The following is a 25,892-nucleotide window of genomic DNA, read 5'->3' as shown; positions in this document are numbered from 1 at the left end:
AAATATTTTAAGTAAACAAATAACAGTGCGCGTGTGTTACACACACAGCAGCAAATCGAGTTTCAAAATATTAAGATTCTATTAAATTTTATTTTATTTTTTACATGTATTATACACACACATATTTATTTTATAGTTTTATATTTTTTATATTTAACATATACGCATTTATATACAAGAAATATGTTAAGCGTGTACGTACACTTCTACGTTTTGCGTTGATCGCGCGTAGGTGCGTTCCGCCGTTCCCTTCCGTAATTTAGATCGCGCTCAGCCCTAGACGACTCGCAAAATGATCCGCTTCCTGCGCTCTGTTGCGGAGCGCTCGCAATCACGACGCGACGAGGAGGTTTATCTGCAATACAACACACACGCACGTGCTGAAACATACGATGCGTTACTTTCTTGCAACAAAACGGCACGGCAACCGTCTATAAATTTCACGGAGAAATGGCGTGGCTCGCACACTTGGAATGGAATTCGATATTCTCAAGGGGAAAGTAAATCAACGCGTATAGCAGTCTCTTTGTGTATCGGAGAATTGATGCCTTTCCACGATCGCGTAACAAAGCAACGTTGTGTTCGGCCACTTTTTTCACTTTTCTACTGTTGTCAAATGTACATACGCGCCGATTTGTCAACCCAATCAAAATCGCTAACTTATCATATTACATCTTATTGACCAAACCTGAGCAACGTGCATGTATTACACACACACATTGTGGAATTATAATACTATGTTATTTGCAAGAACGTGTTTGAAGTAAAACATTGTTAAATACAATTTTAATATCCAGGGACAAGGTTCTTTATATAAAACAATGGACAAATGTTATATCTGGTCATGTGTGAATGTGTACAGTCAAATGAGAGATCGTTTCAATCTCATAATTATTATAATTATTTGTAACTAATTAATGAATTTATATTCAAGACAGGATTTTTTTCCGGGTGCTTTTCCAGAGAATGAAAATAAAATACGAGTCTCTAAATTCGCAACTTGTTTCCACAAGAGTGTTGCCACTTGTCAGTTATTATGAAATAAGAGCCCTAAGCGTTTTCATTGGTTACATGACGATTTGCTTGGTATAACAGATATAAATTGCCCCGAAGTATCGACGTTAAACGTCGCCGTTGCTTCCTTCCTGAACCTCATTTCCGTGTTTCAGTTCAGTCAAATGGCCGAGGGATGTTAAAGAATAAACGCATAATTATCGGTGAAAGACCCGGTGAAAGGTTTGTTTCGATGGCAACGCGATTATCTACGGCCGGTTGTTACATTGCTACGGGGCCATCTTCCTCGCGTGATTCTCGCGATTGCTCGCGTCACGAGATATACTTTCGCGTAATCCCCGATGATTCTCTCGTTGTTATGATTACGCGCGAAAAGGAAAAGCAACCGCCGTCGATTACGCAAATAAAAAAAAAAAAAAAATATGATTACGAGGTTGTGCGGATATTAAATTACGCTGCGTCGCGAAGGCGGGACGCAGAGACAGACACGCACCAAGTTTTTCCCATCGCGTTGCGTTTCGCTCAAGAAACTACGTGTTGACAAAACACTACTTTATGTAAATCCCGGAACAACTGACTAATCAAAGTCTAAAGTACAGAAACTGTCTATAAAGAATTGAAACACTGTCGTGTCATTGTCCGACCGAAGAATCTTTTCACTTAAAAATCACGTTTTTTTGTAAAACGAAAAAAAAACGACACGATCTTTGATGGTCTAACGGCTAAATTTTTTCCAGCGCAAGAATCTCACCAGCATCCGTTTCATCTCAGACACAGATGTAAACGTTGTCATAATCGTAAACGATACGATCTTACGCGCGTCTGCACGTCTTTGCTTGCGACTGTTGTCGCAATTTCTGGATGGAGGTTTTTGAACGTCTCTCGAGGTAAGATTCTTGTACGCCTGTAAATAAGAACTCGTTAGCACGCATTCTAGGCGAGCGTTCCTGCGGAACGAAATGTATCGATTGAATTACGACTAATTTTATGCGAGAAAAAGTGTAAGATCTTCGCATTAAGTTTTGTTTTTTTTTTTTTGTTTTTTGTTTTTAGCTGTGTACTTTATCTTCAAATTTTATAAAATTATTATAAATAGTCGCAAATTCATCTTGTAGTAATTATTTATGTCTTACGTGTGTAGGTAGGCTTCTTCTTCTGAAAACAAGTTATCTGTTTGCGCTCCTTCAATATTTCGACTTGTACTACTGGAAAATGTCCTCTCGCCAAGATGCGCCTAAAATAAAACAAAAAAAACCAGTTGTCATTTTTTGCTGAACGTTACGTACTTGTTTGTTGTAGAGTTATGACAATGAGACAACTTGTTTTAAATTTAAAGATGAGAAGAGAAAGATGTTTTCGAAAAAATAATAAATTATATTCTGTACATTATAGCAAAATAAGTGCTCTGTATTGTCCTGATGTGTTTCAAAACCTGGAACGATCGATGATTTCATAAGTCCCACAGCTGTTCGACTCTACCGGTGACATGACGCGCGGTGAACATGGCCGCTGTCGGTTTGTGACAGAACCTGCTCCAGATCGAAACCGGTTTCGAACCAAGTTCTCTTTGGTTTTTCAGCTGCGCACGCGAGACCAGTACAGACTTGTGTACGCGAAAGGATTGGATTGCTCGTTGTGATCGCAACATCGTCGTTTGACGTTCGAACTTTACGTCTCTTGTCGATCATGGCCTATAAGGAACAATTAGGTAAAGAAACTGTTTTGTCTTCTAGGTTAGGTTAAGTTAGGTTAGGTTAGGAATAGGATTTACTCTAAAAATATTCGATTAAAAGGATTTTAAGCGTCAGTTTGTCCTTATCGCATTAAATGTAAAAAAAAAAAAATGCACAAAGCGAACCCGAATTCCGTTTTCAAAACTGTATTCTTCGGTCAGAGTAGCATTTAATTGACCAATCGGAAAAGAGCAGAGATTGTATCCTGATTGATCAATCAAACGCTACCTCTACCCAATGAGGGGCTTTTGGAACGTTGCAACGCCTACGCGATACAATTTGAATTAAAACTCGTACTATGAGGAAAAAAGAAAAGAAAAAAAAACTCTAACGAACGCAACAAAAATATGTTAATTAATTCACATATTGTCATAACCAATTTTGCCAGACGGTAAACTTGGCGACGATCACATGGAAGTCAAGGAGGAGCCGATTCTTCAGTGCTACGTTCAGGAGAATAGTTTACCGAGTTTCGAAAATACCAACGCAATACCGTCAAGCGACGTGGGCGGGTTGTATCTGTGGAGCAGTAAAGCCACCACCTGTCTGATCAATCAGTACAAGAAATATCGATCGCTGGTCGGAAAGTCACCGCACATCAGAAGTCTGCGAGAGATGTTCGAGATGATATCGTTGGAAATGCAGAATTACGGTTTTTGCTTCAGTCCGCAGAAATGCGAAAACAAATGGCGAGTTCTGGTGCGCAAGTACAAGACCATCGCTTATCGCGAGCGATTAAAGAAACCGGGCAGAATAAAACACTACGGTCAGTGGGAACACAAACGCGCCTTGGACGAAATTTTTAACAGCGAGAAAAAAAAACACAACATGTATTTTGAACAAACCGATTCTCAGCTATCAAACGAATCGACCAAGTGTTCGTTGATCTCGCGCGGATGCGATCAGGACAGCAATCATTCGCATCATCCGCTGAAAATTCGTCAACACGAAGATCTATTGTCGTCTTGCAGCGACGCAACGAAGGACAAAGACGCGTCAAATTGTAAACAAACCTTAACATTATTGTTTGAAAAGTTTATTGGAGAAGTGAGAGAAAGTTTTGCTCAAGCCGAGAGAAACAAAGAAAGACGACACAAAGAGAAACTGGCTATGAAACAGAAGGAATTGGAATTGAAAAGGCAGCTTCTTAAGTTGAAGGAGCAAAAGATGCAGTTGCAAAAATGTCAAATGATTGCTGCCGTGCGAAATTTGAAATAAACGTCAAGCGATGCGATATCGGTAAAATATACAGATCCATGTCTCTTTGTAATTTTTTATATGTAAGTTTTTCTAAAATTCTCAACACTTACGATATGTAAACAAATCGCGTATGGTAAATTTATATCACTTGTTCTATATGTTTCTAAATAAAAATAAATAACGTTACTCTCGATCAGATTTATATCCACGTACGGTTATACTGTGATACAGCAAACAGATGCTTCACGTTTCCTTCTTTAGATGGCGGTACACGTTGAAAGACAACATTTTGCCACATTACCGGCAAATGGTTTTCAGATAAATCAAAGTATATTTGTAATGTAATTGGTAAAAATTATACGTGTGTTAATTATATGATTCTCGCTTTATCTTTCAAACAATTAATAAAATTATTCTGTTAAAATATATTTTTCAGAAATTTCTTTATATTCAGACTGTTTATAACATGACTTCTCGCGCTTAATTTCAGTGTCTAGCAATTTAAAAATTAATGTGTTTCCACAATATCTTATGTGTGTGCATTTGTAACGACGTAATTTATGTATCATTTTGCGTGAAAAATAAGAGTGTGCATCGATTTTATGTACAAGCACGTTTTTGTAAAATATTCCCTCACTTTACTTTCCATCTCGAGTTTTCGCACGAAAGTAGCAGAGTAAACATTTTTGTGTAACTACGTTTAAAACAAAAATACTGTAATTAATCAAATCATTGAAGTTTTATTTTCATTGAAAAATGCTCTTTGTGGAACTAATGTGAACTAAAAACTTTGTAGAACTAAAATGTGATTTCGCGCGTCGTCCTCGTGAAAAAAGTACTTAGTTAAATTCGCTTCTTAGCAGAATCTCCGCAATGGTCTCAAGTTCTTTTCGCGCGTTTGCTTTTTGTCGAGCCGGAGCTGAAATTTCGAAACTCAGCGTTCAGGAAACCGAGAATATCCGACGATGCGCGCGCGATGTTGACATCCATTCTTCGAAAAATGAATCGCGTTACACTTAAAAAAAAAAAAAAAAGCAATAACAAAGGGGGATAACTAAGATCTTACGATTTTATCGCTGGACTGAAAATAACTGCGTGAATGTAAAACCCGTGACGGTTAAATCTCGGACGAAACATCGATTGTATGCTCGTTTGGGATCGAGTGTTCCGACGTAGGGTGACGAGGTGAATGAAAATGTGACGTCTAACGACGACGACAAAGAGTATGTACAATTTTATAAAAGCGTCGTGAGTGCTTTTCGTGAAAAAATCGGTGGAACCGGTTACACCCGCTCACCTCACGTTCTCGCGCGCGCACACACGCGGCAGGCGTACACAGCCTACTTTACTGTTTACGCGAGGAACACCGCGCAGGTGCGTATGTATACATTCGTGTGTGTTTCTCGAATACCGAGTACACGCTTGTTTTACAGTTAGATCGGGAGAAAACCAATCGACAGAACAATGTGTACGCGAAATGTGTTGTAAAGAACATATCTCGCGAACAGTCGCGCTGATAAAACGTTTGCACATTTTTAAACTTGTGTCGATCAACTGCTAGTCGGGACTAGCAACGCTAGTCGGGAGTGCGGTTGAGCACTAGCGTAAATATTTACTTCGTCTTTGTGTAAAATAACGTAAACACTGTTTGTTTTGCCAAACTATTTCTTTCTCACACTTGGAAAATACGTTTACATTCAATTTGCTTTCAATTGTCGGACTGTTGATCGACGAAACACGACAGAAATCGAATTACTTTTTACAGCACACGGGGGAGACAGTGTGCCGAAAAAGCTGCGACGAGAGTCACGTTAGGAGAGAAAGACACCGTGAGAAAAAAAAAAACAACAAACATCGAAACGTGTAAACGCGTCCGATTTCGAGTGCGAGGGCGCCGCGCTATCAGACTACGAGCGTGAACGCGACGAGCAACGGTGCGGAGGCGGTCGGTCGTCCAGTCAAGCCGCGACCGCTGAGCGGAGTATACGCTTCAGATTGTATCTTGCGCTCCGCGACACACATCCGGTTAGAGTTGGAGAAAGAACAAAAATAAAATTCGGACATGTGAGTGATCTCTCACGGCGCGATTTAATATACAGAGGGTGGCGATGGACGCGTCGCCGATGGAATCGCATCCACGTGTTCGCTGAGACAAACTGTCAGAGGTAAAACTGTTTTATACTCGACGAAGAAAAAAATTTAAACGACAAAAGAGCGACGAAAGACACGCACGAGAATTCCGCGCACGTGCATGTTAGGCTATCGTGCGACGACGTAAACAACGTGAAAATACCTCCGTTTGTTGTGAACACTCGAGATTCGAAGCGGGATTTGTGTGTTTACCGACCGCAGTGGCGCCGCATTATCTCCTCTCTTTTCTTCCTCCGTGGCGCTTTCTTCGGCCGATCGAGAAAAGTTGTTGACTCGGGAAGAATCGTGTGCGCATAAACACACACACACACACGCACGCGCGCGCGAAATGCATATTATACGCGTCGGCATTAATCGGGCTCCGAGTGAACCGCAATTTTTGGTCAATTGAAAGATTTTCCGCGTCGCGTTTGCGCTTTTCACCGAACCGAAACAACGAAAGGACGCAAGTTCGAAAGTCGTATCTTATTGTCACGCAAGACAAAACGATCCGCGCCACCTGTCGCAGCAGGAAAAGTCTCACGAGGGGGAGAATCCTCGGTCGATACTATTTTATTTGTTTTCGCGCTATAAACAAAGGAAAAGACTTTCGTGTAAAAAAAAAAAGCGCGCGCTCTCTCGTTCCCGCGAAATCTCCGCCCGAATCCTCCCGCGTTCGCGACGCGGTTGCGGTGGTCCCCCGTTGCCGGGCCCCGTCTAAGTAACAGTACTTCCTTGCACTCGGTGGAATAAGCCTCTTTCCGTAGAACGGGACCCGCCGCGCTCTCCTCCGCTCGCGGCGCGCCAATCTCGTCCCGTCTCGCTCGCGCTCTCCTTCGGACGCGCTCGCTGTCTCGCGTCATCGCGCCCGAAGTAGTCTGGCCGGTCCGGGAGAGGAGCCTCGTGAAAACCAGTCCGTAACGCACACACACGCCAGACTCTTTTCGGCCGGGAGTAGCGGAGGAGGCGACTGCGCGGCGCGTAAAACCAACCTTTTGCACCTGTTCTGCGACGATTTTTCGGTTGCTCGAGTCTCCGAGAACAGGCGAGAGAAACGACCACTCGACGATTTAACATCGACCGCTTCGGGAGAAATTCAACCAAGTCAGGTGCGCGATTATGGTAAATCGATTTTAGGTGCGCGAAAACTGAAGATAATCGCGTTGTTCGAACGTTTTTTTTCCGTTTCACAAAGCGAGCTCGCGATCGATCGCGTGAGACTGACGTGAGAGAAAACAATGGCGAGCGTATCGATTGTCAATTGACGGAAAATCGAAATCCAATCGATATCGATCGCGATCGATAATAAGTCGCTGTCGCGTATGCGACAGTTGACGGGCGACGTTGTTCCGGGTGCGAGTCGAAGACGTGTGAGAAGTGGAGACGACGACGTGTTATCGGTGAAACGTGTCACAACGCGCGACAGGTAGCGGTTTTCCGCCTTGTGTATCGTGCGCGCGCGCGCGCGCGCGATATGTTGGCGCGCGACGTTCGCGTCTCGCTAACCGCCTCCGCAGAGCGTCCAAACCGAACGAATGTAGTCGCGAGTGATGTGCGAGGGCGCGTCTGCGCCATGTCAATTCGTGGCCGAATAGAGCGAGTGTGAAAAGGTGCGTTGCGCGCTTCCCGAGAGAGTAGAAACTCTGAAACAAGTGCGAGAAAAAGAGCAGCGGAAGCGACACTCGTCTGTCGTACGAATATGTAAGAATTCACGAAAATTAATTGAAAAGAAGAAGGTTAGAGAGAGAGACACAGCACTGCGTAAAAGCCTTTCGCCGCTCGCGCGACCCAAGTTTCTCACTCGGCCGCGAGTCCCACTGATCTAATTCTTTTGCGTTTCGCGATATATCTTCGAAGAAGGCGTCGATCGATTCATTCCCGCGAGTAACTCTGTCGGAACATCGGGACCCACGCGCGATTTACAAATCTCCGTGTTTGTGACAGTTTCAGATTTTTAAGCTGAGAAAAGGAGCGAGGGCGCAGTTTGCACACACACGTGTTGACATTTAGCGGTGATCTCGCGCTGGAAGAAGTCGCTGGCGTCGAGTGTGTGTGAAAAAACAAATCTCCGATCTTGTTTTCCATTTCAATCGAATACTCGATACCGCGCGCGCCATTTTTTTCACCTACAAGTGCGCGTGAACTCTCGTTCGAAATGCGTGATGTCGCGTACTGTTGATCCGGACACAGAAGTAACGCGCGCACTTCTCGCCTAAGTTGTTTTGATTACGCGGCCGAGAGCGGGACCCGTTGGCGTTGCCGTGACGAATCCTCGCTGCAGCTGGAGGAGAGCAAGGAAGCGAGGAGGAGAAGACAAACGCGGACGGAGAGAAGAAAGGAGAAAGAAGATATAGTATACGGAGAGCAGGAGACACTTGGCACATCGAGAAAATGAAGACCACACAACGAGCGTTGAGGTAAGTGAGTCCGATGCGCAAGCACTGTTGCATGGGGGAATATATTCCGCGTCTGTTGCGGCCGTATTCACGTTGCATGCTTAACGCGGTAACAGTACGCGGGCTATTCGTAACACGAAGGTAGTTCCGCCGTTGATAATCGCCGTTAAGTTTCGCTCTCGCGAGTCAACACTTTAACGCAAGCCGTGCTCTCTCACGCAATGTATTATTCTTTTACGTTATTGTTCGAAATCACTCGGACTTCAAATCGCAATTATATGATCACTCGGATTTTCAAATGTCGTAGAGGAGAGAAAACTTAACAGACTCGATTTTCGAGCAAAGGTTTTTTTTTATATCTTAAAGCATGCAACAACAAATGTGTACGTGCGTATTTTGACGTGCGACAAGTGTCCTTGCAAAATCAGCAAATTCCGCTCGCGTGTAGCTTTGGAAAATGACGGAAAACAATTTTTTCCGACTACTCATTAAACGTTGATTTCAACAAAATTACATGATTAACGTCGCTTATCGCCAATGTAGATTAGATAGTAAATTATACGTCGAATATAACTCGAAAAAAATTTTGAAAAGTGAGGAAATTGCTGATTTTGACGACGACGACATCTCTCGCATATGTGAGCGCATAGAAACTAAAATTATCATTTGGTTCGAGTTGCGAAGAATATTATTGAAATTTTATAGTTGATTCTTATATCACGTTATGAACAAACTAGTTTTTCAACACACATAGTTGGGATTAGAAACTAAAATTATCATTTGGCTCAAGTTGAAAAGAATACTGAAATCTTTATAATTGCATTTCTATACAATGTTACGAACGAAATAGCATTTAGTTAGAGACTCTCACAGAGAGGAATGTACACATTTTCTCGCCAATTACAACAATCACGAATATTGTGCACACACGACTCTCTCGTGTTGTTGCTCCGCTTCGAAATCTGCTTTCAATGTTTATCATGTGACTCGAAAGCTAAGCAGAAAAGACAGCGCTGCTAATTAACAAATCCGAGATGATTTAGCGATATGTGTGTGTGAGTATGCGCGTTGCGTCTTATCGCGCGCGTTAAACGGGATAATAACGATCGGCAGCGTGTGTCAAGAGCTTCGTTTCGATAATTATTTATTTTCGTTACGACAAAACTAGCCACGTCGTGGTAATTGGACGCCAATCAAAGTAATTGCGCGCTGCTCTTATGCAGCCAAACGGTTTAATACCTACTTGCAAGAGCGGTCTCTTCGCGACGCCTACTTTGCGCATTGCTTTTTGTTGTTACACCTCGCATATGTAGAGGACTCGAACGACGTGCTTCTCTCACGTGTTGCGCAAGTTAATTTGAAACACATTTTAAGACTTGCTTTTTCACATCAATTGTGTTTTTTCATCCGTCTGTTTGTTTCGCGCTTATTTCTTTCTTGCACGGCGCGACGATCTAATCCCCGGTAATATTATTGTACAAACGAGCTGTTCGATTGCTCATAAAAATAAAATATAATTAATAAATAATAATATTCAGCAACAACGTCGAAATCAAGATAACATTTTGGGATTCTAACAACAATAGCAATCGCGTTTTCTATCTTCGCATGATGTGATTTTTTTGTGTACTTTTTATTTTTTAATTTTTTAGCTTTTTTGCTTCATTAGTTTTCCTCTAAGTCTAATGACGAAACGTCAGACAGAATCATTAATTATGTTGAAATTTCATAAACGCTCTCCCTTTACAAAGACAAATGTCTCGCTGGCAGAGACGGAGCGATTACACAAAAAAACATGTGTTGGTTTTTTTTTTTTTGTTTCAAATAAAAGCGTGCCCTAATTACGTGTACAAATCGTCGTTTGTTTTGCGACTTGCAACGATGTGTTATTGCAACTAAACGAATCGCGTCACGCGCAATTCAAGGTTACCGATGAACGTCAGCGAAATTTGGCGTGAATCAAAATAATTTCAATTGCATTCACGTTTCGGATTTCAATGCGACAAAAAAGCATTGCGAATTAATATTCTACAAAATGCAATTTATATATTATACATTTTTGTTTACAAGCGTCGAAAATAAAATTGAACGAATTTTAACAAGAAGATATTAGCGGAAATGAGAAAATGAACGAAACGGAGTAATTAATTGTAAAAAAGAGTTACACGCGGTTAAAAGCGGAGTTTAAAGCGTAAAAAAGTTACACGTGTGTTATTTTATTAGATTAGTTCTCTGAATTCGCGAATTCTCTGATCGATGATTTTTTTTTTTTATCTGTCGATTTTTATCTGAAAATTCCGCGGCATCTATCCATCGGCATTGAACTCGCGTGCTGTGAAATACAATTCGACCAAAAAGTAGCGATCGATCATTATCGGACCGTGAACTCGGATACGGCGGCGTAGCTGTGAACGAGTGTGTGTTTACATACATACATACATGTATGTATGTAAATGTCACGTTTAAATGTTTACCTCTTCGTGTCAGTGGCTTTGCGTCGAAAATGTCAGATGACGACTTCGATTCGATTTGACTCGCGGCTGTAACGCACACAACACACACGAAAAATTGAAATGCTAATTTGAAAGATATAGTTTGTAGCGCATCAAACAACAACTCGAAACACACACACACACACACATCTGTGTAGTTTGATTCGTGTGCTTTCGAGCGCGCACATATATCCTTCTATTGGCGGAGGAGGAAACGAGAGAACGCGCTTCGATTTATTGCTAATTCCGAAAAAGCCGCGTATTGATTACGATTAGCGGAAAATCAATACACATTCGTCCGGTTATTATATGTATTTGTTTTTTTTTCGCAACGTTGGGTAAAGCTTTGTTCGCTCGCTGCGGATATTCCGCTCGCGACGGAATAATTGTTTTTTACTTAAATAAATAGAAAAAAAATTAAATAATCAGATCACAGATTTTTCACTTCGAATTGGAAAGCGATATATATACTATATATATATATATTTAATCGCGTTCGAAGAGCACGAGTGCGAAATCGATTTGTCAGCGACAAGTAGAAAGTTGGTCGAAAAATGTCGAGTAAGAATGACAAGCGCGTTGCAACGATTAATCAGCGGCGGGCTGAAAAAGAGCGGCGTCAAAAAAGCGACGAATCTTCTTTTTAATCGCGGCGCGCGCGATAAAGCCCTCTCGGTTTAGAGATTTCTATTTTCACTCGTGCGCGGCAAAGTCCGTGTTTCCACGGAACTTTCCACCGTAGGTATACATCAGGTAGTTTTTTTTTTTTATCTCAGCAATAAACTCGACTTCGAAGAACCCGACTTTACTTTCATGATCTCGACATTTTTTTCTCGTTAAAAAAGTGCGTAGGACTAGACGCAAAGCACGGCGCGCTACCTATCGGAACTGTATATCGCGTCCAATCCAACGTTTCTACGTCGCACGGGAATTAAATTAGATGAGAATTATCGAGATTAAATTTTGTATTAATATTCAGATATTATAAAATGCTAATTAATATACAGGCGAACATTCGCGAATAAGATTTAATTAACGGATCGGATCTCTCTTTTTCTCCGATTACGTAATTTGTATTTCTCGCGTTTTGTAGAGAGGACAGAGAGAAGAGAAAGAGAGAGAGATTGCGATTTGACACGATGGTGCTTCTAACGAGAAACGCCCAATTAAGCGCTCGGCCCTAATTAACGCGAGAATCAGAAACGTGTATTGTGGAAATCCATCGATTGCGAGATACTTGCCGCGCGCTATATACGCGCGTGTACTTTCTTTTCTCTCATCTCTCGAGAAAAAAATACAACTTCTCACAGATGACGCGACATCAGTTTCTTTCTTACGCGCGTTCGCATCAGCGAGCAAACGACGTAATTAAAACATTTCAATTAAGATCATTGTATTTTTTGTTTCCAGACATAGAGAAAGATTTTTCATTTTTATTCTCGGAATCTTTGCGCGAGAGAAAATGTTTTAACAGAATTATTTAACGCAGCGCCGCGTTATCTTACGTGCGCCGTGGTTACACGCAATACTCTCGTTCTTTTTTTTCTCGTTCTTTATAGCTTCCGCGAACTCCTGTCATTAATCTCGTTATTTTGTTTTTTTATTTTTTATTTTTTTAATTCCAAACACACGCATCGACTTTTGCTGGAAGCATCTTTTCTTTCATAAAAGTCACATCTTGTTGATTACGCGCGCGCAAAGAGACGTTACGAGGCGAGAGACAGATGTATCGATCGTGTGCGTGTGTTGCAACAAAGTTAAAAATAAAAAACCAAACACACTATTGTTTATCAGAGATAGACATCGGTGATATGCGGAATATGTGCGCAGGAAAAAAAAAACACGTACGGTAATATTGTTTTCGCGTCGCATTTAAAACCGCAAGGTTTGTCCCCGTACGCGAATTGGTTGCCTGACTCACAAATGACTCTCGCGTATATACATATACTTTACCGGCGAGTACATGTCGGGGCAAAACAAAAAAAAATCACGTACAACGTGAGTTCGTGTTTTGCGCGAAATGCGCGATGATAACCGCGGAATGTTCAACACGATCTCGCGTCACGACGGGATTCTTTTTTGTGTTTTTCTCGCGCAACGCTAATGCGAGTTTTATTACTGTATGTAACAACCTTTGATATTAGGTCCACTTCCCGAAAAAAATTGACGAAAAATCGAGTTGCTCCCCACAAAAGTTTTGATATTTAAAAGCTGCGTCTTGTTTTCTTTTCCTTTTTTTTTTATCGTAAAAACACAAACTTCTAAAAATGTCAAATTGCCATTTTATAACATGCGTGTCCGCGTGTGTACGTACGTACATATCTCGGTCTAGTCAATTGTTTCGTGTCGCAATGCCATAGAACAATATCGATCGGTCGATAGTTCCGGATCGCCTTACATACTTTTATAATGTCACACACGTGTACGAGCGGCGATGCATTTTTATCTCCCGATTCGAAACGAAATAAATGCGTGGAAATGCGTGCAGGGGCACATGTAATTACATACCGGCTGCGTAAAACGCGATGATGATGTTCTCGATCTATTTTTTTGAAAATATTTTTTTCTCATACGAGATTTCCGAAATCTTGTAAAAGTTATCACAAAAACAAATGGGTTTTAGTACATTAGATTGAAATAAGATCGAAAAGAGATATTTTGCGCGTATATGCGCACGACAAACATGGCGATATGCGTGCACGAGCAAATCGGTGATTCGATCACCGATTAGCCTTGACACACTCGTAGACTCACGCGAAAACATTACACTCGGCGATTGTTCAGGCGACTTAGCGCGTTCTGTTTTGAATTTAAAAACCTCAACTCTATCCCCTGACATTACATCTGTCTCGATTTGATGCGAGACGATCGTGTGTTTATTCTTTTTGAAAAAAAATATATTCGACGAGTTTATAAACACACGTGTGAGCTCGGAAAAAGAGAAAAACATTTAACTAAAATATGTCGCTGCAATAACAGTGATTTTCAGCCTTAAGCGTATTTTGTAACGATGCGCGAGTCACAGCTGTCGAGAATTGCGGTGCAAGTCGTTACAGTTGATTGCAAAAATTTGCTCGTTTCACACGAGACTTCTATCTAAAAATCTTTTTTCCCGACGCCTCGCAAGTCGCAGAAAGTTTTCGTAAAATATTACCTGCGGGGCGCGCGTGGAATGCGACTAGCTCTCGGAGTCTCGTACACGCTTTTCAAAGAGAGTCGACGCTCACAAGGCTTCCCATAATCTGCATATCGGGTGTCTATCCGGCACGTGCGAAAAAGGTGAGACGCGCACGCTCGCAACTTCGCGCGTCGCACTCTCACTTTATTCCGGATGGGAATCACGTACATGCCGGAAACTGCGCGTATCCGTGTCACGAATCCGGTAACGATGCGAGCGTGTGTGTTCGTTAATGGTCGCGCACAACAGGATGCGCGCGTAACAACAAATTTGTATTTTTGTGTCAAAAAAAAAAACAAAACAAAACAAAACAAAACAGAAATTCTCGATTACGTATTTTGTAGTAATTTTCAGTCACAGATTTTCTCTCTCATTAAGCGCGCACGCGACATTTATTAAATATTACTCGTATTTTCCGACGAAAAGAGCGAAGTACGAAACGAAATAGAATAGCATTGGATTTCTCAAGAGGTTTTAAACAAACACACACGCGTATCGTACGCGTGTTGTTGCAAGGTAGAAACCCAAAACCACTCTCGATCGATCCGCTCTCGTTTCGTTTCGTTTGCTTTGTTTAGAATTTCCTGCAGCACGATAGTAATTATCGAAAGAATGAGAGAGAGAGAGAAAGAGAAAGAGATCGCGAAATCGAAAGCGAGATGCGTTTTCTTCTTCGAGCCTACGTTTTATTTTTATTTATTTATTTATTTTTTTTTTTTTTGAATAAAACATTCACGCGAGAATTGATTCTCTCCGCAGTAATTTTAATTAGTGAAATGTAATAGTACACATTATCGAGATTTGAACGACTCGAATTTAATATCGCGTGAAATATTTTTGCAATAGGTCAAGGCGTAATTATCGATTATTAGAATGTTAATGTATTATCAACTTTTTATTAGCCTTGGGTCTGTATTTCTTACATTAGATCAGCGGTTCTCAAACACACCCAGCGTGTACTTTTTTCTTTGAGACTTTTGAGCGGAAAAACTGGTCGTATAAAAGATATTTTATTTTATAATTGCTTGCTACGAAGATTCTCTCGCGAAAGTTGCAAACGCAGCGGTGTGCCGAGAGTTTAATTCAAAGACACGCGATTTCGCGTTAAAGAATCTCGCGAGAAACTTCAATGCGAATCACAGATTTTTTCGTCAATGTCGAAACGCTCTTCCGTTCCAAGTTTCTTCTTTGTATCTTCGCCCGCGGTCTTTCTCTATCTATAATAACGAAAACAATGCGCGCAATTGACGTCCCACCGACCGGTAGAAAGGACGAAAACAAAAAAAAAAGAAACAGTAGAAATCGACCCCCCTGAAGGCACGCGCTGCTTCTCGGATTCTTCGCTTCTCTCTTTCTCTCCAATATTCTCTCCTTCATTTTTCTATTTCCTCCGCCACCTCTGTATCGATTCGAGGGAGAGTTTTGCGGAGATCATCTATAATTTAAATATACGTTTATTCTATCCGTACGCGCGCATTTGCGTACCTGCGCGAACATCTTCGCGTGTGTATCTTCTTCCTCTGCCATATTGCCTTATATCTTTTATGCGCGCATAAAATCCAATGCAAATTTATTCATGCGTCGCCTATTAGACCGGTGCAAAGGTGGTTCTCCACTGCCGCATAGTTCCCCCGTATATACAATCTCGCGCGCAAGAGAGAACATCTCCCTTCTCTGATATTATCACAAGATCGTGGTCGATCTTTATTCGCTCGTGTGTTTATCATTTAAACAAGCGCTTTTCGATAAACTGAGCTCCGATCGCGTTAAAATAAACGTGGATCGCTCGAAAAGTAAAAATTTCGAAATATTATTTTCGACAGTATTCTCGATCAAAATTTGTTTTCAACGCGACTGCGAATATAAATCGCGTGTTTGTTTCGGGTAGTGGATTTTGTCTTTACGTATTTTTTTCTGCAATTGTCTGTCGAGGAAATGGGTTGATTGAAACAACAAAATTGGCTACCAGTCAGTCACACACGATACATCGAAGAAAAAAAAAGCTTCCACGAACGTAATGAAAATTTCTCGATTCACGTTCAATCGATCAGTTCGTTTCTAGGAAAATAGCACTGTCCGGTGACTGTCACTAGAAATGACAAGTCGGCCAGCGGAACGTGAAGAGACATGTGTATATGTGGTAAATAAGTTAATTTAAAATCTAATAATTTTCATGATTATTAGGCGCGTGACGTTACACACATCAAAATTGATTTCCTGATTGACTAAGTTTCTATTTTCGAATCTATGAGACAGCGTAAGATAAACCAGACGTGTGTATCTTTAAATAAAATTTATCGCCTTTGAAAAATTCAAATGATAACTTATTCCGACGTCACGTACCTGTTTCTCTCTCTCTCTCTCTCTCTCTCTCTCTCTCTCTCTGTGTGTGTGTGTTTTTGTCTTTGTGTTAACTCGGTTTGCTGTCGAGACGTATAAACTTTATTGAGATTCATCTTATTACCGATGTGTGCGAAATGTGTTGCCTTCTGTATTCGTCTCCGGCAAATTAATTTTATTTTGCGAAAACAACAACAGAAGCAATAGGATCCTGTTGTGTGTTGCGCCGGTCGAAGGAGTCGAAGGTCACTCTTAATGAGGACCCGTAGCGCACATAAAAGTGATATATAGCCAAGAGAAATTGCTTTTAATTGCTTCTCAGAGCAGCAGTTGCCTACGCCGTCTTCTTTTACCTTTCCGGACTTTATCCTCGATCCTTTTCTGTCGTGCCAATTAAATTCTCATCAAAATTCATCTTTGAAGAAAAGAAAAGAAATTATCTTTCGCATTTGTGTACGCGCACGCATTTGTGTCCTTGTGACAACTTTTATGTTTTTCGTTATATAATAAAAAGTCCATATGCACAATAACAAAAACAAACAAGTTGTCGCAAGAATATCCTGTGTGCGTGTGTGTAAAGGCGAAATAATGTCTCTTTTCTTCAAAGATAAATTTTAGAGAGAGAGAGAGTAGATTTTTCTCGAATAAGTTTTAGTCAACTATTTCATTAGTAAAGTATTGAAAAAATTTGAAAATTAATAAATACTATTTAATTAGCTAAGTACGCGAACAAATATTCTACGCTCGCGATATAAACCGTTTTATATCAGCTGCATCGATTTTCATCTTGAATATTTTACTCGTGTAAGAGCGTAACATACCTCTTCTACCGTCGACGTGAATCGAAGTTGAAATAGCCCATTCGTACCAGTAGAATATATTGGTTTCAATTTTTTCTTTCTTTGTGTGTTCTTGTCCGCAGCTCTGCGTTTCCATTGAAGTTAGTAGCTTAGAAAAAAAAATATTGAATTGCGACAACACACAATATTTGTGTTCACTTTCGCGCTTGTTTATAGCGCATATCCGTTGAAACTATCTCTTCTCTTTTTACGACACAACACACACACACACGCTACATCCGCGCAATATACTTCGCATTGGTCGTCGACAATTGCAATAGATCGCACATGCGATCTTCGTTCTAGTTGCAACGGAGAATCTCTCCGCGCATTTTTTTTTTTTTTTTTTTTTTTTTTCACTTTCTTACGTTCCTCTCTCTCTCTCTCTTGCCCTTTTCGCGCCGGTTCGAATACGGTACATGAGAGTGTCAATCGATTATTGTACTCGCAACGATGACTTCGCAGGTGTCGTGATTGATGAAAGCTGTTGTGCGTAGGTTGCACTCGGTCGAATGAGAAGTTTGCAACAATGTTGCAGCTTTCGAATTCAATATTGTTTTTATGTTGTTGCGCGCACGCGTTTTCCTTGCATGTCACCGAGTGTGTGTCAGAATTGAGCTTTCTCTTTTGCTTGAAAAAAAAAATTATTTTCTATTTTATATCACAAACCTGACAATTTAAATTCTTTGACAAGAAACGTGCTCTACGATTTTCACAGATCGCTTTTAATAATTTGTAACGTTAAAAATCGTATCGAAGTGAAGTATATTTCATCAGCGTCGCATTTTCAGTGCGATTTTCTGTCGAAAGTGCAAATTTGCGCGGATGAGAAAGAGAGAAGGGGAGGGAGGGAAAGAATTCGCCCGGCTCTCTCTGGAAAACTTCCATTTGCCCTGGGGATAGGAAACTTCGACAATAGCGAAGCTCGGTTGTGAAGCAGCGATGAGCTGCGATAGACAAAAGGGATGAGCGGAAGAAATAGTTGACGAAAAAGAATGTGGAGAAGGAGAGTCGAGCGCGCGAGGCCATTGGAAAAGGAGCGGGCGGGCAGAAAGTTCCAATGACCTAGAAAAGCTGTGCGATATAAAGTGCAGAAAGATACACCTCTCACATTTATTTAACGGTGATATATTGTTTTTTCGAACGATATTTTTTTTTGTATAATATACTTTTGCGCAAATATTTTGTTGAAATAAGAGAATTAAAAAGTAGCGCAAAATCTAATGGAAGTAAAAATCACCATCGCGTGTACATATATATACGCGCGTATTGTATATATAACGATGATGGAACTCGGAAGCCGCGGATATATAGCTGGAATTCTTATAAACAATTATTACTACGAGAGAGATAATTTGCGATGTCGAGCAGGGAAGATGACGCTGACGCTAAGTGCGCTTTAAGTACGCTTTTTTACGGCGACCGACGTTCTACGCGACCCTCTCCCGGGCTGCATATCTCCTTCGTTTTTTTCGTTATCGAGAGCGGCGAACTACTAACGAAGGTATCGGTGGAAGAAGCGAAGTGCTTAAGTGGATGGAAGAGAAATATGTAAAGGAAAGTAAAGGAAACCGCGCCGAGCAAATCGAAAAGAGTCAGCAGTTGTGTACGACAAGAGAAGAAGAGAGAAGAGAAGATGAACAACGCGACGAAGGATCGCAGCCTAGTAGGTTACAGTAATGGTGAACCATTGGTGTGTTATATCAGAATGACGAGAAGAGAAAGAGGGAGAGAGAGAGGGACAGAACAACACGTACGCGTAGTGGAAAAAGAAGAAAGGATCGCGGGGGATGGATGTACAAAACAAGAAGAAGAAACCGGACTCCGCAAATAGACAAGGTCGACGAAGAAGGGGGCAGTCCACCAACTGGCGGAGAAGAAGAGGCGGGAAATGACGCGCAGTGATGGAGAGGAATTCTCGATTGGCAGGTCAAAGTGATACGCCGTGCGGTGTGCCGCGGACATCGACTAGATGTGTGTACGAGAAGAGGATTGTGGGAAGAGAGAGAGAGAGGGAGGGAGGGAGAGAGAGGAATTCTCGTAACGATCCTGAAACGATAGACGTGGCAGGAAAGGCGAGAGTAACGCCGGAATATCTTTATTGGCAGACGCGAACATAAAACAGCGTTCTATTAACCTGCCTGCGCGCGAGTGTTCGCGCCACACAAGTGAATGTGAGTGCTGTGTGTGCGCTCGTATCAAAAACTGTTTCCATTGTCGTCTCTACGTATATTGACAGACAGCAACGTTTCTCTTATTCGACATATCGCATTCTTCGGAACACAAATACTTGAATACATTTCCATAAATGACACTGAGGTCTTCTGTTTAGACCGACGAATTTTTTTCTCAAAGATACTGTGATTCTTTTAATTCTCGACGAAGAGAGACAAGTAAAAGAAAGAAAAACCGAAATGCCATTCTAGTCTCTCTTAGCTTCCGAATTGTGCACACGCGCGCGTTTAAAACTGACATTTGCATATAATACCCGTCTGACTCACCTTTGTCTGTCTCAAAATAAGTTATCCGCGCGTCTCCGACAGTGATTCTCAAAGAAGTGATTCTTTGATGTTCGCGATGTGGCCGATCAGTCGGATCGGAAGCGAAGTGACAACGAGAGACCGTGTTGTGGGTTACAAAGATGATCGCTGAAAAGAGCTGAACAAGAGAGGGTGTGCGAGGAAAAAAAAAAGCAACGAATGAAGAAAAGGTTAAACGAATGAGAGTAGAAGCCCCTCCGCGACTTCAGGGAATTCATTTGTGAGAATCGTAAAGCGATTGCTGACTTCTTGGTTCTTGCCCCGGCGAGCAAGAAATTGCATAAAACCGCCGCCGGGTCTTGAACGTAAAAAGCGCCATGTGCGTTTACCTGTGCACTCGAGAACGGGAGAAGAAAGGGAGAAAGAAAGAGAGAGAATAAGAAAAGGTCGAGAGAGCGAAGGCTGGGGTCGAACAAAAAAAAAAGAAAAAAAGAAAGATGCGTTTTTAACGCGCGTCCTTTGTGCTCGCGGTTGTGTTGCGCAACGATTTCCGAACGAAGCGATTCATTATCCGACGAAACTGAATGCAATCAGTTCGCATTTGGCTCGTAGCGAAAAAATCAGCGAACATTCTCTTCTCTCTTTCTCTCTTTGGCGTACAACAAAAAAATAGTCTTCTTGCAATCTCTCTTCAAGAGTTGGTTGTTATTAATAACGCCTAACAGTGATGTGAAAAAAAAAGAATTAGTGACACGAAAGAATCGTCTAAAAAGCGCGTGACGTAACGCGAGACGCTCGAGTCTGTGTCGGCGATTATAGGCGGTGAGCGCGACGGTGGCACACCGATGCGAAGGACGTCGGAATTGGAAAGTAAAAGTTAACGCAAATCGCAAAGGTAGCGCCTGTCGCGCGCATGATAGTGAAAGACCGCGGGAAGGTGCATTGATCTGAAAATGGGAGCTAATTGTACGATACTTTCTCGTGTTATCGCGTCCGCGAGCGAGGAAGAAGACGACGGGAAAAAGAACGACATTTCACTCGGACGTATGTATCTCGGATTGACGCGAAATGATCAGCCGTTCCACGTCGCGCATATGTATAATTTTGCATTCCGCGATCGGCGTTTTCCAGTTCACAAAAGAAATAGTCGATCACTCGTGTCTCGATGCCTAGGTCTCGATTAATCCGCGCTCTTGAGAGTCGCTGACGAGGAAACACTTGAACACACACACACACACACACACGTCTCTTCGAGATACTCAGGTATAGAATTTCTCATAAAGTGGCTTAGAGGAGGAGGTGAAACAAGAGACACGCGGTGTGTTAGGAATACAATTTCTCTCCGAGTAAAAATTAAAAGTAATTTATTTAGTAACAATTATACACATGTAATTTACTTTAATAGAACTCATGCGCGAAACTGACTGATATTTTTGTCTGTGTCAAAGACAGAATTTTGTACACATCGTGTTTATAAATAAAACAATACGAGAAAAATGACATATCGCGATCAACCGTGTGCGATCACGGTAATACGTAAAAAAAGAAAAAAAAATAAATAAAATGTACACGTCTTTCCATCGCGCAAAACTACAGCCGTGGCGAATCTTTTCCCCGCTCTCAAGATCATTACAAGCGTGTTGTCTCTCTTTCTTTCTCTCTCTTTTGCGAATTTAAAATATAATTTTAAAACGGCGCGTGATGATGCCGGTTCTCGGTCGTTATTTTTAAACATAATCGCGTTTCTCCGCGGGATCGGCGAGAAATAAACGAACGATCTCCTCCCGACTGCTTCGACCTTTATCGTCCTTCGCCTTACGAAATAATCCTGCGCGCGGGAGGATTAATCGCCTCTACCTTCGTTCTCCTCTCTCTTTCTCTCTTTTCTCCCCTCTCTTCTTATCTCTCTCTCTCTCTCTCTCTCGTATGTGCGGAGATGTATCTCGACGGGCCGGTAAGTGCACGCAAGCAAGAAAGCAAGCAAAGCGAAACAAGCGAAGGCGCGCACGCGGCTCTGCATGCGCCGCGCGTACATACATAGTACGTGTACGTGTGTATTATACGCCCGTCTCTTTCCCTGGCAAATGCCGCGTCGTGCGGAGAACGTGTTCTAGGTCTAATGTCGATGTACCACCGACGGAGAGCGAGAAAAAGGAAGGTCGCAACCAGGGAGAAACAAGAGGAAAGATAGAACGCGTCGTCCTGCGCGCGCGTTTCTCGACTCCGCGCCCGCGATTTAACCCTTTCTCGAGACAACAATCTCTCGGAGACAATGGCTCGTATTCGCCTCGCGCGTCGCACCTCGAAATTTAATTACCGGTTTCGAACTGCTCTTTATCGCGACGCGACAAATAACAAGTTGCTTGTTTTTACAAATACGATGATTGAATTGGTCTTGAAGATCATTTTGTTTCTATTTGTGGCTTCACGTGTGCTTCGGAATTACACACACACACATTCGAGATAAGGAATGATAAAAAAAAAAAATAAAAATAAAAAAGTTACGGCTCTGCTGCGTGCGAGAGAAAAAACAATACGGCGCGCACGCAAATACTTAGCGGCTAATTATGTAAGAAATCTTGTTCTCAATCTTTCTTTGTAGTAGCGCCTCTTCTCTCGCAGCTACTGCGAGTTTCTTTATTTACTTTAATGGACGTTCTCTCTCTCTTTTTCTCTCTCTCCGATTTGTTCCACTCGTGGGAATAAGGCCGTTCACGAGATTGAATTTGGTCTCGGAGTGAGTTCGTTTTCGCTAGCTCTCGAACATTTTTGAAATATGCATTTGTGCCAACGAGGCGTAGGTCTTGTTGGCACCAAAAAAAAAAAAAAAAACAATACGTCTTTTTCACTCCACCGATCTGGAACGCAATTGTTTTTGTTCGATATTACAGTCGCGAAAATTTGAAAACTCCAAACCTTTCGCGCGGCAGAAAAATTGGTATAGTCGATACTTCCGCGATCGATTGGAAATGATTAAAAGTTACGTAAGCGGGATCTTACAGTTTTGAAAGCTCGAACGTGTTATCTCGAACCGTCGAACATTTTACCAAATGTTGAATTCCGAAGAGCTGCGATATTACACACGGCTCAGGATGATTGACGGGTCTCATTACGTGATAGATCTGTTACGTGCGCTCTTGAGGCGTAATTTTTATATACGGGCTTCGAGAGCAGCTTCTCGCGTCCCTGCAGTCAAGGGCTTCTCGTTGTCCCTGAAGAAGCCACGTTTCTGCCAATCGATCTTTGTATGCCGTGTTCTCTCTTACCCTTCAGGCAAGCTCTCGTGGCCGCATTGAAGTCACCCTTTCAACCTGCTTCGTGAACCTCTTATCTGCACGCCGCGTCCATTAACCTCTGTCCCTCTCCTTCGTACGGAGAGGAGAACACGACGACCGTGCACAAAAGAGCGAAGATGGGAGAGAAGGGTAATAGCGAGTTCTCTTCGCGGTTCTTCAGACACCGCTTTAAAACGTTGTTTTCTCCACACGACTACATTGTTGCGTAACAAGATGCGGTTGGACACCTATGCGGTTCAACACACCACCACGGACTTTTTCGTCACTCACTTAGAGCATTTTTTTTCTTTCCCTAATTTCATCGATGGCTCAAATGAGATTAGGAAAACATGCTGTTGCGAAGTGACCAGTGACATTTTTTTTTTTTTTTTTTATCTCTGAAGTATATATGGCGTCGATTTACAAAACAACATCATTTGTGTGTCGCGACGCAGACAATGTTCCCGTGTGTAGTAACACGTTTCAATTTTATCCTTCATCTATCTTTCGGCGACATCTGCGGAACGTTCCGACTATCTTATCACGACGATCATTTATCATCGTCTCGACGTTACATCGAATTCTTATAAATCTTCGATAAGACTTCCCTCGGCTGAAGAAAAATATCGCAGTTGCGGTCCTTACGGCTTACGCGGACTCCTCGTCTCCTCTCCTTCTCTCCCAATTACGCGTTTTATCGCGACCCGAGTTGCAACGCGGTCGTGTCACAGAGGCGAAAGGGCTAGGTTACACACGCGCTCGATCGTTCTCAAAACACACACACACGTGAGAAGACTTTCCGCGCGCAGAGGCCTTGTATTGTAGAGAACGCGCGTCGCGCGAGAACCCGGTCATCGTCACGTCCTTTTCTCCCACCAAGAATAGTGGACGTTGTCCTTGCATTGAAAAACCAGCAAGGTCGTTCAGGACTTGTACAACTCGGTTCGAAGCTCTTCGAAGCTCTCGGCCGAGAGAGTCCTGTCTTTTTTTAATTCTGTCTTTTCTCTCTCTTTCTCTTTTTCCCAGAGAGATGTCTTCGTGATCCTCGCCGCGCACGAAATAAATCGTGCATTACTTATCCGTGCGCGGGCAAAGGTGCGCTCCCGTGTAACGCTCTAGGCAGATATACGAGAACAAATAGCTAATCTTGGCGAGTGGTTTACAAAAAAAAAAAAAAAAAAAACAGGCGCAATGCGCGGCGAGACAAGTACGCTTTAATATATGATGAGGAGAGAGAGGGTGGTGGTTCAGCGAAGAGAATTTCGGCAAATCGGCGAATTCGATCCCCGTCGTAATCTCCACGCGCAGGCGATATAAGAAATATATTTTGCCTCCCTCTCCCCCTCCGAGATAGAGCGAATATAAATTGCGATAAATTTCACAGACGCTAAATTCCGTGCGATTTTCTGAAGTACATTTTTTTTATAGAACTTTGGATATAAAGTTAGAAAAAAACAAAACTTTTACAGAGAAGGAAAATGAGTTTACATACGTATTTTTGCGGAAAATGTTTACTCTGAGTAAAGATATAAAAAAAATTGCGGAGCCGTCAGCAGAGATAAGCGAAACAACGCGGATATGAAAGTCCCGACCGAAGTAAAAAAAAAAATCGAGGTCAAAACACAAATTTATTCACAAAGACAAAGGCGTTTCGCAAAGACAAAACAATACCGTTCTTACAAGCGTCCGTTGTGAATTTTGCTGGCAATAAAATTTGTCTACAGATCGATAAAAAAAAAAAAAAAAATTTGCGCGCGATTTATTTTTGAACGTGGAAATACGCGAGGTGAGAGAGAAATCGAGATGTAATCAAATCATCTACAGCACGTAATGTATTAAATGGGAGAAAATAATAATAATAATAAAAATAATAAAGGAACGCAGTATAAAAATGTTTAACGTTTATGCCCGCATTGGCGACATGTACCGAGGGTTTACCTTTCTATTGCACGGCAATTGCGCGCGGCAATACGTCCCACAATGTGTTAAATTTCTCTGGTCTGTGCCGCGGCGCTGTCACGTGCAGACCGTAGAATCGTGAAAAACGCGCCGCACGCCCGCGTAAATTGCGCGCCGCACGCACGCAAACGACAACGTCCGCTAGAGACCTGCTAAACGGGTTTTCGAGATTTCGTATTGCTAAGCGTCTCTCTTATTATTTCGACTCGTATATGCTCGCGCGCGCGCGCGCACGCACGCACGCTTAGACAATCGCCGTGTCGTATCTTCTCGTCTCTCGCCGCGCGGAAAACGTGAAAATATATAATTTCACGTGAAATTATGATGACCTTTCCTCCTCTTCTCCTCCTCTTTCTCTGTCCTTTAGAGAGACAGAGCGTAGATGTCTTGATATATAAATACGTTCCCCTTCGCATCGTATAAACGTTGTGTATGTGACGCGCGAGAAGGGACTTAAAGTTTAAATTATGAGTCTCGAACAATCTCGTAGAGATTCATTTTATTACAAAAGTATAAAAGTAAACACGAAGCAATTTCGAAAAAGATTTTAGGAGAGGATCAGGAGAGAATTCACAGAAAGAAGGATTTTAGATTATGTTCCGAGCGCTTTTTTCCCCGCGTTTTGTTACAATAAGAACCGCGAGAAAAGTTTTATGGAGGAACAAAAATCAAAGAAAACGATGAAACGTGTAAAGAAGAAACTTTTTCTCTTACTTTCTCTCGGTTATAGATCCGCGTTTGATTGCGGTGCTCTGCAGACGCTGCTGCCGCAATCGTCTTGCTTGACGCATCTCCTTGTCCCTTTAGCGTCCTCGTCTCGCCGACGCGTGATCCTCTCTCTTTCGTTGGCATTGCG

At 42.0% G+C, this 25,892-nt stretch overlaps 2 protein-coding genes and 1 long non-coding RNA gene across 5 annotated transcripts in view; 2 read left to right on the top strand and 1 right to left on the bottom strand.

Annotated features, from left to right (window-relative positions):
* Window positions 1-274: 274 nt before the first annotated feature.
* LOC109854022 lies at window positions 275-7,511 on the bottom strand. Of its 3 annotated transcripts, none has more exons than XR_002250172.1 (4): window positions 2,400-2,488; window positions 2,148-2,248; window positions 1,766-1,918; window positions 275-355 (listed from the first exon to the last, which is right to left on the bottom strand). It is a non-coding gene; the product is annotated as an uncharacterized LOC109854022 (long non-coding RNA). The 3 variants fall into 3 exon arrangements; XR_002250173.1 differs by lacking the exon at window positions 275-355 and adding an exon at window positions 7,070-7,511 and having other exon boundaries at window positions 1,831-1,918; window positions 2,400-2,705; XR_002250171.1 differs by lacking the exon at window positions 275-355 and adding an exon at window positions 6,241-6,776 and having other exon boundaries at window positions 1,831-1,918; window positions 2,400-2,705.
* LOC109854020 lies at window positions 2,639-4,583 on the top strand. The gene is made up of 2 exons (XM_020426701.1): window positions 2,639-2,722; window positions 3,136-4,583. The coding sequence occupies exons 1-2, from the start codon at window positions 2,701-2,703 to the stop codon at window positions 3,963-3,965; spliced, it is 852 nt and encodes a 283-aa protein (XP_020282290.1). The 5' UTR covers window positions 2,639-2,700; the 3' UTR covers window positions 3,966-4,583.
* LOC109854019 overlaps window positions 5,931-25,892 on the top strand; it is a 77,762-nt gene continuing 57,800 nt past the window's right edge. Inside the window, exons 1-2 of the mRNA XM_020426693.1 lie at window positions 5,931-6,112; window positions 8,022-8,494. Of these exons, the coding sequence (XP_020282282.1) occupies window positions 8,469-8,494 (26 nt within the window). The 5' untranslated portion in view covers window positions 5,931-6,112; window positions 8,022-8,468. The remainder of the gene's footprint in view (window positions 6,113-8,021; window positions 8,495-25,892) is intronic.

The sequence above is a fragment of the Pseudomyrmex gracilis genome, unplaced genomic scaffold (genome assembly GCF_002006095.1).
Source record: "Pseudomyrmex gracilis isolate BER0280 unplaced genomic scaffold, ASM200609v1 scaffold_58, whole genome shotgun sequence".
In the NCBI taxonomy this organism is placed as follows: domain Eukaryota; kingdom Metazoa; phylum Arthropoda; class Insecta; order Hymenoptera; family Formicidae; genus Pseudomyrmex; species Pseudomyrmex gracilis.
This window is presented reverse-complemented; position numbering and strand designations above follow the sequence as displayed.

Coding starts and splice junctions, on each gene's coding strand:
- LOC109854020 (XM_020426701.1), top strand. CDS start 2,701: ATGGCCTATAAGGAACAATTAG. Junction 2,723..3,135: donor GGCCTATAAGGAACAATTAG/GTAAAGAAACTG, acceptor CAATTTTGCCAG/ACGGTAAACTTGGCGACGAT.